The sequence below is a fragment of the Sander vitreus genome, chromosome 11 (genome assembly GCF_031162955.1).
Source record: "Sander vitreus isolate 19-12246 chromosome 11, sanVit1, whole genome shotgun sequence".
NCBI lineage: Eukaryota > Metazoa > Chordata > Actinopteri > Perciformes > Percidae > Sander > Sander vitreus.
The window spans coordinates 5,270,240-5,283,214 of NC_135865.1; the positions used below are offsets into that span (position 1 = coordinate 5,270,240).

Sequence of the window (12,975 nt, forward strand, 5' to 3'; positions counted from 1 at the left end):
CATGTGTGGCCACCCACACACAGTTTCAGTTTGCTTTTTATCTCTCTTTCTGCACTTTTGACTAAGAACAGCGCAACTAAAGAGACGCCACTGGTTTTATAAGCAAACAAATCGACACATGCTACAATTCCTGGACTACAATTTCTCCTCAGAAAACGGTAGTTATAAACTCTATTCTTATGTTTAATTGCCCAGTAAAAAAAGGGATTCTGAGCTAATACTGTGTGTCTTGTTCGGTGCCCCAGAGACAGCAATAAAACAGCAGTTTTATGATCGTGCTTAGCAACCACTTCTGAAGACAAAAAAAAAAAAAATCAGTGACACCTCCAAACAAACCAAAGTTATTTTTCCTTATCTGTTCCCTTGCATCTTTTACTGTGAACCAGAGTTAAAGACTAGTACATTGTGAGATAACTAGACAGACACTGGAAAGTATGAGAACTTGTGAACATGGGTGTAGTTCTCCCACAGCCACAAAAGCCTGTGAGAGGATGGCTATGGGAGAGGGCTGACAAAAGGGGGAGGAAAATTAGGTTGGCCAGCATTCTTCTCATTTAAAGCTGTAACTACACAAAAAAGCACTCACGCAGTCTGGGCTGGGTCTGCTTGCTGCTTACAAGGAGAGCTACTCTTGTGTTCATGGTGGCGCAGTGATAACCTGAGCATTTTTTTTTTGTTTGTTGCCTTTTCATCTTGCTTTACACACAAGGACGGCTCATGTCTTTTCTATAGACATGATGAGCTCTGTGCATTTAAGGACTTTCTTTTTTCTGGTAGTCTCCGTAGCTCAGGTTTTGATTGTTACATGTCAAGACGGGAGCAGTGGTAAGTGAAGCCCATTGCTGTTTATTTTAACACCTAATTGCTGTTGAGTATAATGTGTGAAGGTTTCTAATGGTTGCCCTTTGAATTAACGGAACATTAGCATGGACTTTTTGTTTGGGCTTGTACAAGCAGTTGGGTTAAGTTGCACAAATTCCTTTTTTTCACCAGTGGTTTTAGGCAACAGAAACTCCTTTAAGTGTGCACTCAATTATGGGAGAAGTCATTTTGGATAAGACAAATGAGACAGATTGTTAATTTCCTACTTCCTGTGTTGGATTTCTTTTGTGCCAGAGTGAAGTCTCCTCTTACATGACAACTTAATTTGCTCAATTGCCTTGTTAGGAATTGCCTTTTTTTCATTGGATAGCAGCTGATAATGTAGTGACTGCATGGAACATGCTAAGTTAGATCTGTGGCAGGGATGACACAACCTTACGTGGTTATTGAAGACTAGCTTAGAGAAGATTTAAAAGAGATGAGAGTAGCTCTACTGCGGATTATCTGCAATTCAAACAAGCCATGTAAGTCAGGAAACAGACCTGTGGACATCTGTCAGTGATTGCAAGTGATGTCACCCTCAGGCACTGAAAATGTGCAGAGGAGGGGAAATGAACACCTTTTGCGGTTTCTGCAATACTCCTGCACTACTCCACCACTTTGGAACATTCATTAAAGTGTTACCACAACCCCACCCCCCCTTCGGACTACATTGTACATCTGCAAAAAGAATTTCAGCACCAGAGCTCACGCGCCTCTGAGGCAACACAGCCTGTTAATTCAGGCCAGATGTGAGGAGACATGAGAAGGAGAGATGCTGTTGGATTCTCACTCAGCGTACTACTGATGTCTTTAGCTGGCAACGCCAAGACCTGGAACACCTGAGTGTTCTTGTTTTACTTCAACCGTGCTTCCCCCTCTTTTTTTTTCTTTTTCCAACTGGAGCATTTGATGTCTTGTGTCGTCACATGGACTGTGTTGTTTCTATACGTATGATGTCATTGGCTACACTGAGCACTGGAAAGTTCATTTGATGGGCCCCTGATGGAGTGTGGAGTTAAGCAGTGCAGCACAGACAGTACTGTTTATTTTTTTTAAAAGCTGTCATTCCCTCTAGATACTTTAACCATTTCTTTCATTATATCATTATGTAAAATGAGTTGGCTTAACTCTTTAGGATCGGTTTCACGTAATGCTGAGACAGTCGTGCGGTAGTGGGGCACCAGATAGAGCGCCACCCTGTAGTCAATGCAGGTTAAGGCCCAGAGACACCGACCAGACGGCTGACCCTCTGCAGAAAAGGCAGTTGGACTGATCAGTCTCCCCGAGTTGGTCAAAGAAGTGCCTCGGAACACACCAAAGCGACAAGACATAATACGTCTCCATAACAGCAGGCGGCGCTAATCTGTATCATCACCCCCAAAAATGAAAACCGACAGCTGATTGGACGAACGCGTCACGTGGGTCTGGTTTCTCCAGAAATTCAAAGACAGACTGTCATGGCGGCTTGTTCAGAATAAGATCTCATATTGTACTGAAATAGTTCACCGAAACGTGTTTCTGAAAACATTTTAAGCGAGAAATAGGCCATGCAGTTGCTGAATCTGTCTTCATTTCAGATCAACAAAGGTCAGTTTAAAAGATTTTCGTCTCATTTCGCTCCCCGTTTCCGGGTTAACACTCTACCAATCAGATGGGCCATTTAAGTCCGACTGCCGGCAGTGCCAAAATGGCGGCCGACGGCCCCTCGGACGGAAGACGGCACGGAACACACCGAACAGACTCGAGTCACTGACCCCACCAGACTGTCCAACGGCCGATTATCGGCTCTGTGTGTAGTAGGCTTTAGGCCCCAAAACTTGTCTCACACTGTTCGTGTGCACTTTAACTTAAACGTTTAGGCTTAAAGAAGTTATTAAGCTCTAATACTAATGCTGGCATTTGACAAATAGGGCATTCTCACTGAATTATATATGGACATTAATCAAGCTTTTAAAAGGAAACTTTACCGGACGGTGAAGGAATATACAACTGTCCCAAGCTCTATAGCTTTCTGCTGTTCTGACCTAGGAAACATGTTCTTGTTGTATTTTTAATGTATGATTGTGTTATGTAGTTTTAAAGTTCTAATCAGATTCTCCATCCTGTCCCTGTCCATATTTGTCCATGTGAAACAGCACAGTGCTGTTGCAGGCTTCTTTCCATGGTACAGTGGTGGGTGAGGAGATTTCATTTTGACCAAATAAAAACAGTGGAAATGTTTGGTTTTTGTAGACTAAGGGAAAATGTGGTTCACCAGACAATGTGCATGTGTGTGTGTTTGTGTGTGTGTGTGTGTGTGTGTGTGTGTGTGTGTGTGTGTGTGTGTGTGAGAGGGGGCTTTCATGGCTTGTTCCACACAAGTTTTACAATCCACATTTTTAACTATTTGTTTGGCTAGTATGCTTAGGTTGAATAGAAAATATAACCACCAATAAGGGTCTGTGAGAACAGAACTGGTCTGGCTAAACGAATGTACATTGCTGGGATAAAGCCTGACATGTCCCTCCTTTCTCGCTATTTCCGCTATCTGAGCTTAGCGCCGCCCACAGCGGTTGTGATTGGTTTAAAGAAATACAAACAAGCCAGAGCGTTTGTTTTTTGCTCCATCCCAGAATAGTAGCCAGACCACTCCAGCACTGACACAGCGGTATGGAGATAGGCCTGTACAATGCAAGACTATGTTAACCCTCATGTTGTCTTTGCGTCAAATTTGACCTGTTTTCAAAGTTTCTATAGCAGAAATGGTTTCTTTCAACCTAATTGCCCAAAAGTAACACGGATGGTTCCTCAAAACGCTCTTCACAAGTCAAATTAAGGATCACAGTTCACTAATTGTATTGACTTTTAGGCGTTTTACTCATTTTATAGCATCATTCTGACTTAACTTTGACAGTCTGTCATTATCCATAAACATCATCTGATCTTAAATATTGGTCAAAATAAATCATACCTTCTGCTTTTTTAACTCAAAAATTATATACAATTTCATATAGGCTAAATGAGCTTTATTGACCATAAATTCCCAAATAAATGGTGTAAAAATAGTGGTAATAAATTGTTGTTAGTGTACACTGGTGGTAGTGGAAAAAGATCGCAGAAAAAAATGCTACAAAAATATTGAGTTATACATCGAAAAGAGACAAAAAAATTTTTTTTAAAGTGTTCATTTTCAATTTTGACCCAGAAGGACAACACAATGGTTAAACCTAAAGCACTCACCCAACCCTGTCTCCTATACAAGGGAAGATAATTTCCAACGAACATTTTAAACACATGGTTAACGTTGTTGAAACAAATGTACTTGGTTAGGTTTAGGCGACCAAACTATTTGATCAAGTTTAGAAAACAATATTTAGGTTTAATATTGTAGGTTGAAAAAGTTGTTGGTTACCTAATTTAAGTTACGTATGTAAGTTAAGTATGCTACATACGTACGCGACGTAAAGGCTAAGTCACGTAAACAAGTCAAAACTGACTTGTGGTTTCACGCAACACGAACAGTGGTTGAAAGTCCCGTTTTAGTTTGACCCATCCATCCATCCACCCTAACCTCCTTCCTACGCGGACTATCTCAGACTTTGATTAGAAAACGTATACGTGATACGTCAAGGACAAATGTAATCCGTTGTTTCCCTTAAAACGTAATTGTGAATGCAATTTAGTTGTAAGGGGAATTGTTATTGAGACAGGGCTGACTCAAACTGCCTAAAAAACTTTGAGCGGCACTGGAATCTTGCAAATGCACATGGCTACAATTACCAATGTCACTCCATGTAATTTGGACTTTAATATGCAAAGATGAAACTTCAAATTGAGTGTGGTTGAATGTTGATGCAAGCAGTCTCATTTTCTCAGTAAACAATCAGAACGAGTTTTAAAGTCTCTTCTGAAGAATAAAAAGAAGTCCGCAAAGGTCTATGTTGAGGACATGGACGCTATTTTAAAGGCATCTGAGGAACCATACTTTTGGTGGAATTTACAAAATCAAATATGGTTCTTTGAAGATTTGAAAACATGTTTGAAACAAATGTTACTGTTTCTTTTAGTTTACAGTTATACAGCTCAAAATGAAAGTCATATGGCTGGCTGCACATGTGCGGAACTTTTGCAAAAGAACACAAGTTGGCAAATGAGCTCAAGTAGCAGACTTTAAGCTCAAAATTGAAAATTGGAAATGGTGACGCCAGTATAGATTACCAGGATGAAATATATTATGGTACATCCCTCATTCAGAACCTACAGCCTGTAGTGGAAGAAGCAGACGTGTTCCAATCATATTTGGAGTAAGGTTTAGGGATGTAATCATGGAAAAGGAAACAGCAATAGATCACTGACTCTAATGACAGAAAGCAGGAGTCTGTGCGCAAAGTTTTAGCCTGAGATAGAAATGTGTGTGTGTTGAACATTGCTCTTCCCACACGCTGACATAGCTGTAAAACATCTTCAAAGATGCCACTTAGGGCCTTACATCAAAGAGCCTAAACACTCAGTCTTTGTGAAACCAGTGAATTACTTCGGTTTGTAACATCTGTCCCATCATCACCAGGTTATTGATATTCATCACAGCCAAAAAACGCAAATCAACTCAAAACATTTTTTCCCCCGCTCTCTTAGAGAAATGCATGCGCAGAAAGCAAAAATCTGGTATTCGAAATCGACAAAACCTGCATGAGGTCATTCTATTATCCAAATTGGTTCCAGTTGTTGTTGCCACATCACTGACATCGCAACAAATGGGCTGTTTTCTACCAAAGCTGAAACGTCCAAACATGTGAATCCAACCAGGTCCACAGACGGCCTTGATTAGAAACACATGCTGCATTTCTGAGCTATGACTTGATCACACGCCTCTTTTCTACCACAGTTAAGGGGGTCGCGCTCACCAGATTGTACATTGTCTTGAGTTACACGTTGGAGGAAGTCAAAGTTTTAACAGTCGTCTGATATGTAGCGCCTGTAGCGGTGATCCTGGGATGTCACGGTGGCACAGATGATGGAGCTGATAGATTTTCAATGCAGATTGTCCCTGTGAGGACTGCTCCATGGGAACTACTTATAAACCAAATTATTGCAGTCAGAAAATGGAGGCCTGGGGTGGGGGGATGACTTCCAGATGTTAAAATAGTTATTTTGGCAGTATTTGGAAAATATATATAAAAAAAACAAAAAACATCTTAGCCTTTAGATACAGTTGGAAGGGGAGGATGTTAACCGGTTGATGTAAGACATAACCTGTCAATAGTGTTGAGCTTGGATAGACGTGAAAAGTAGTGGCAGTTTCTCAAACAAGTTTCTTCTGTATCGTTACACTGAACACCTCCGCAGGTTCAAGTTAAAGTAACTATTTGTTTAAAAGACATGCAATTACAGCTGCCTCTGACAGGCTTCCTGGCCCTTGATTGGCACTTAGTTACCAATATGCCCTGTCATCCTCTCTGTCTGTCCATGTGGGAGGATGACAGGACAGAACGTAAACATAGAACAGGCTGGGATTCCCAAGTGCTATAATTGTTGTAATTTCATTCTAATTAAGAATGTGGCGGAACTGCCGCTCATACTAGTCATATGGAAAGAGCTTGGCCACTACATTTACATGTGATGTGTGGTAATTGAATAAATAAAACAATTTCCAGGTTGATATTTGTGCTGTTCACAGTGTATAGTGTATTCCATCAATGTAGAAAAAAGGTTCAAATTAAAGGTCCCATGTTATGCTCATTTTCAGGTTCATACTTGTATTTTTGGGTTTCTACTAGAACATATTTACATGCTTTAATGTTTAAAAAAACCCATTATTTTTCTTATACTATCTGTCTGAATATACCTGTATTCACCCTCTGTCTAAAACACTTTAAGCCCCCCTCCCGAAAAAGCCCAGTCTGCTCTGATTGGTAAACGCTTTTGTAGGTATCTGCGCTCTCTGCACCGTCATTGCAGTTGGGGAATGACTGTAACAGCACTGTAACACCACTTTCTACCTATGTACTGTATACTAGAGTTGTGACATCACAACCGTATTGAAGTCCTGATGGCTTGTTTAAAGACACAGTTTAATTAATACAGGCTGTGTGCATTTCTCTGTGGATTGAGCATTTTGATACTTTCACAGTATTTATGTAGCATCTCTACCTGCTTTATAATAAAAGAAAACTGATGGAAATCTCACTTTTTACAATATGAGACCTTTAAAAGGCACACTTCACAAATGTATGATGATGTCATCAGGGTTATCTCAGCTTGGGCTTCAGAGTTTATTTTATTTTTAATGAAAAGTCTGTATAACAACCTGGAGGTGTGAGGTTTGAAAGAAGTGGGCATATACTGTATGAGGCAAGTAGGGTCTGAAGAAAGATGCTACTGTGTTGCATCATGGGAAATGCAGTATTTAGCATTTTTGTAGCTTGACCCATTCTATGGACTAAAAGGATATCTCAGCCACTGCTATTTCAATATTTCAAGTCTTTTTTTAATCTCACTCTTGTGGGTCCCCCGACTTTATGGTGCAATACTAAATTGGTGGAGTTCCTCTTTAATTGTTCATGAAAGTATTGTTGATAGAAAGATGATAGATGATTGTTATTTGTCATCTAATTTAGGCACACATTATCCCTCTTAACAATTAAAAAGTAATATTGTCCATCCACACATGCCAGGAAAACAAATAGAACCGTCATGTTAATGCCTTTGAGAAAGCTTGCTGTTTCTGGTGCACAGCGCACTTTGCCCGTACAGCGAGTGTTGATACAGCTGGTTGTAGTTTTTCTAGAAGATCAGGAGGACTTTTGCCCCTTGGAGCTCATCCTCTGCAGGATGGCAGGTCTTCATGTAATATAGCCCTCCCTCTGAACATGTCTTCTGTCTGTCCCCTGGTCACTATTTCAAAGGCTGCTGTAATTGCTTTAAATCTTCCAATTTCAAGAGATGTTAGGTCCCATCTGGGAACCCCTCTCTCTCTGCGTGTGGGGCCAGGTAGTGATTCAGCAGAATCAGATTAAAGTTGCTGCTGAGTGAATTTTCCAGTTGAGCAAAGGCGAGTGCCATTGTCAGTAATACAAGCAATGATTGACACATGCACACATTTCCCCGTGTTACTGTTAACCTTTAGACAGACCTTAATATATAGTAGTAGCATACTTTGTTTTGAACTTGATGGCATTTTAATAGCAAGTAATGCCCATATTTCTTTAGATGCAACCTTCTCCTCATAAATTCTTAAAAAAGTGTTAATATTGTCCGTCAGATTCTCAAGCACTACTTGTTTAAATGCCACAACATGGTGACAGTCAGCCATAATTGCAGGTTATGGTCCAACCTAAATTCTAAGTTGTAGCGAGGTTGTGTATATTACAACCACAGCGGGTGGACCAGTGGAGCTGCATGGGTGACAAGGGTTAGTAATGTGGCCTCAGTTATGTTTAGGCGCTTAACAACTTGTTGGACAGCTGATTGGCTCGACTGTGAAATGCCTCAAGGTCATTTTCGTATCCAGGTAGCTTTCTTGTAGTGGAGCTGAAGAAGGGGGAATTACATTACTGCAGTCTGTGAAAAGTAATAATATTAAATTGTACGTTGTCTTACACGATTCATTTCTAGTTGAGAACCACTGTACTGTTAGGGATTAAAGCTAAAGGCATTGCATCATTATCAGCGAGCTCTGGCATGCTGTATTTCTCAGAACTATATAAAACAGTGGACTTATTTTTACTTGATGTATGATGGATGCCTTGTCTGAGTTGGACCACATATTTTGGGAATCCCCTGTTCACTGTCAAGACGTGTCTTGTGCTCTATTTCTCTACCAGATCAATGGAATACAGTCTCAAAACAGAGATGATCCCTGGCAGAATTAATCATTATAATGCATGCGCATGCAAATCTTCCATATTACAAACATAATCTCCAAGAGGCTCATGCTCAGAAGGAAAAAACATTAGGTTTAGTTAGCTGGAATCTTTACTATGCAGCACTGCCAGAACTCAGCAGAGGGGATGATGTTTCTTAAAATGCCATCTACTATTAAACTCATAGTGTGTGCAGAGCAGACGCATGTGTTAGCCCGGAACACAATGAGCTCTCTGAAGCACAAAGACAATCAGCAGTGCTAAAAAGACAGCTTTTCTTTTTCATTGGATCATTGCATTGCTTGTTCAGATTCATGTAACCGACTCAAAAGCAGGGGCGAAGCCAGAAGTTGTAAACATTAGGGGCTCAGCCCAAACCTAGGGAGGTCCAGGGGCATGCTCCCCAGGGGAGCAGCTATATTCACCTTTTTTTAAAGCATGTGAGATAGTCGTATGCCTAAAAATCCAAACATAATTCGAAAAAAAACAAAAAAAACATGATAGTTGCCAAGGAAAAGAATCATCCTGTAGAGCCTACATCCTATTTTGTATCTAATTGTTTTCCTACTGTCATCATCATTCTGATACCAGAACACAGCAAATGTTGAGGAAGACTCATTTTCACTCCTGCCACCTTAAAACAGGCAACAATGTTTCTATTTTTAAATTACATGACACAGGTAGGGTAGGAATATGACGTAAACTGCATTACTAATCTTGACACCTGTTTTTGTTCTACTATGCTGCAGTAGAGATCACACAATCAATGTTTAGCTGATAAATCTGCTATATTTGAATCCATCCAATAATAATCTGGGCTGCTCTAATTGTAAATCAAAAATCCCCAAAAGAACATTCACTCAATTATATTATATTTCTATCTAGTAGTAATAATAGTAGTAGCATAGAACAGTTGAAGGTATTTTAAAAACAACCTGTCCTCACCCAGAAAACGACCATATGGGTCGATTAAACAAGCAGCTCATAGTGTCACCATACATCCTCATTTTAGTAGTTTTACGTTTTAGTAGTTTTACGTTTACAGTTTTCTAACCCTAACCCCTACCCCAGTAACCCTAACCCCAATCCCTGTTTTACTAACCCTAACTTAGTTTTTTTGTTGCCTCAACTTTTTCTTGTTGCCTCTCACAACATTTACTACATGTTTAAACCGTTATGCTACGGTAACATGATTGAACCGCCACCGTGCAGCGGTAAATAAAACGGTTATATACGTCGTTTTTAGGAGTCTTTGTAAACTGACCTATAATGTCGTTTAGGTAAGAGGATGTGTTTTTTTTTTTAAATCTGAAAGATTCTGGGCTTTTGAGAAAACATTCGGGGTTGGAGCCTCAGTAGCCACCCTCCTGCTCCACCCCTGCTCAAAAGATGCATCTTTTCAGTTGTGACATGTCCAGTAAAGAAGTAAGTTATTCAGGAGAGAAGGGAGCATTCTTTTAACACAATGTGTGTCTGTACTGCCCCTTACCCACTGGCCGCAATGTCCAGTCAGTGTTCCCGAACAAACACTGTTCACACAGAGCTAGACCATTGAGATGTGGAAATGTCTGCTTGTAGCCGACGGTGACTCATGGCTACCATTTAAGATGATTTCACCAAATGAGTAAAATGCTCCTGCGGAGAAGTGGCTCGAAGACACTGAGTTTTTGAAAATGAGTTAAAGTGGCAAAGCTAACTTTAAATATGGTAATTTAGTTTGTAAATTGTCAGCTAGTAGGCTTCACACATTAAGCGTCCCTATTGCTCCAGCTTTTTATTGTTTACAGTACATTGAGGAAAAGTTAGGAACATTTGAACCAAAAGAACAACAAATCCAAACGCTGGCATTGTCATTTACAGTCTGTTAGCTTGAAAATGATATCCATACGTGTCATATACTAGCACTTTGCATTTGTAAATATACTTGAAGATTAAAGCAAAGCCACATGAGTTTTTGGAAAGAAACAGTTTCCAGTTTCCTGTTGTATAGACATTTTCTGTAATGCTTCACTTATTCAGCCATCAGTTCCACACTAACAAATACCTCAGGTTTACACAGCTAGAACTGTGTTGTGCATCATGTCAGTCTGTGTTTACCTGGGCTTAATAAGAGCTCTAAGTATAGGCTTTGACTCTTGATTTCTTTTTTAATTGCATGCCCTCTCTTGGTTCTAAGCCTTTCACTGATGTGGCCTGGTATTTAGGGGTTTAGCTTTAAACATGGGATAAAACCGGGAAGGAGGAAACTTAATATCGTCATAATTCCATATCTATAAGAAGCAGGGGGATTGAACGGGATTAAATGGGAAGAAAAGCACAGCCGCAGATCAGAGTGGAAAGAACAGAGGGCTGACAGAGAAAAGAGGAGGAAGAGGACAGAGAGGAGTCAAGGCAGGGGAAGAGGATACGAGCTAGAATCTGTAACAGGGCAGAAAAGGGAGAGAAAAACAAAAGTGAGAATGTGAAAGGGTGTGGAAGAAGCAACAATGAGGGAAGCCCAGAGGATTGTTTGGTACATGTCATTAAGGGCTAATACTTGTCTGTAGTCTGATTCTCTACCCCCTGTACATCACAATACTCTGGTCCAACTCCAGCACAGGAAGTCATGTCAAACTGGAATTTCCTCTGTAAAAGCACATGTTTCGGCTCTAGTTGTTGTTAATGACCATTGTGATTCATGGTCAGAAGATAAGACAAACACAAGATTAAAACACAGTTGTTGTTTTTTTTAAAGATTATTGTTTGCCATGTTTGAGTGCAAATGCCTGCCTTCCCCTATGAACAATTTAAATAATAAGTTCACTTATTTAAGGATGTTATGGACAAAAGTATAGGAAGTGTACAATGTGTCCAACATCTGTCTGTGCTCAAAATGTAAAAAACTAATCTAATTAGGTCAGCTGGAAATTTGTTGGCTCTTTAGAATTGAAGACAACAAACAGCCTCTCTTTCTGGTTGGAGTCTGCCTTTTTTGGGAAGACATTTCTCAGGCTCACCCAGCTGCTGATGACATGCTGAATAAAGTATGCAACTGTTACTGATAGAAGGGAGGAGTTTCAGCAAACAAACTGCAGCAGATCTGCCCAGATATAAGCCTGTGCTTGGCACTCATTACATTGCAGGAACACTCTCAATATGTTAGTAAAGTAGTGTGTCATTGGTCGATGCAGTTTGGACATGGGAGGGAATAGTTCTCTCATACTTCTCTTATTAGAGACAAACAGGACACTGTGTGTGTGTGTGTGTGTGTGTGTGTGTGTGTGTGTGTGTGTGTGTGTGTGTGTGTGAACATACAAAACATGAAATTGTATTAGCTAGTATGGCATTTTATCATTTGATTTCTCATCTCAAAAGTAACAAAGACGTATGCTAGACAAGAACAAGAAGCTTTAAATTGATACATTGAAGGCGCAGATTATATAACTTGCTCCACAGCAGCTAATGCTAATGTGATTGTAGACTGGCTCTGTTAGTAACCAGAAGTCCATTAGTGCTGCATACAGAGATTTTTTTAAATACTTCTTTAACAGATAAAGGAAAGTTTAAGTATATTTTTTATTTTTTAACATCATTGATGTTATATTTGAAATGTTGGACATCATTGCCTAGGGTTATCATTATATTCTATTAACACCGCCTGGCACAGCTTTAACACTGAATCCACCAACTCATATTCATTGACAATGACTACGGTTACATGCACATAATATTCAGTTTTTTTCCCTAATTCCAAAAAAGACGATATTCTGACTAAGCTGTTTACATGTCTAATGAAAGTAAGTATTCCACTAATATTCCCGTTTACATGCAGCCGTGCAAAACAGGACTTTTCTCTCTTCTCAGCGGTGGCGGACTTGTTGGACGGACAATGTGAACACAGCGTCCCTCTTTCTTTCCTTCAACCAGCTTCTTGAAAAGGTCGGCATAGCGATGTGTGCGAATATCCAAAAACCTGTTGATAAAAGTCTCTGATAATGTTTAAAAGTTACTGTATTTCTCTTTCTTATCAGTCTGCAGCCCTGCAAACTGTTGGCTGGTTGGTTTGGTTACAGCAACCATAGCAACGCACAGAGCTGACCATAAGCCGTAAACAGGCAAGAGGCCGTAAACTGCGGTAAAAACACAGATTGAGACGCATATTCCGAATACGCGGTATACATACCAAAGAATGCCTCTAAAACCCAAATAATACCGGAATATCCCACGTGTCTTAATCGGAAAATGCTATATTCGGAAAAAGGCCTTATTCGGAATATCCAACTTTGGAATA

The 12,975-nt window shown here is 40.0% G+C and overlaps 1 protein-coding gene across 1 annotated transcript in view; it reads left to right on the forward strand.

Moving 5' to 3' along the window:
* The first annotated feature begins 565 nt into the window (after positions 1-565).
* The window catches only part of LOC144526036 (uncharacterized), a 58,847-nt gene continuing 46,437 nt past the window's right edge, over positions 566-12,975 (forward strand). Inside the window, exon 1 of the mRNA XM_078263180.1 lies at positions 566-825. Within this exon, the coding sequence (XP_078119306.1) occupies positions 735-825 (91 nt within the window). The 5' untranslated portion in view covers positions 566-734. The remainder of the gene's footprint in view (positions 826-12,975) is intronic.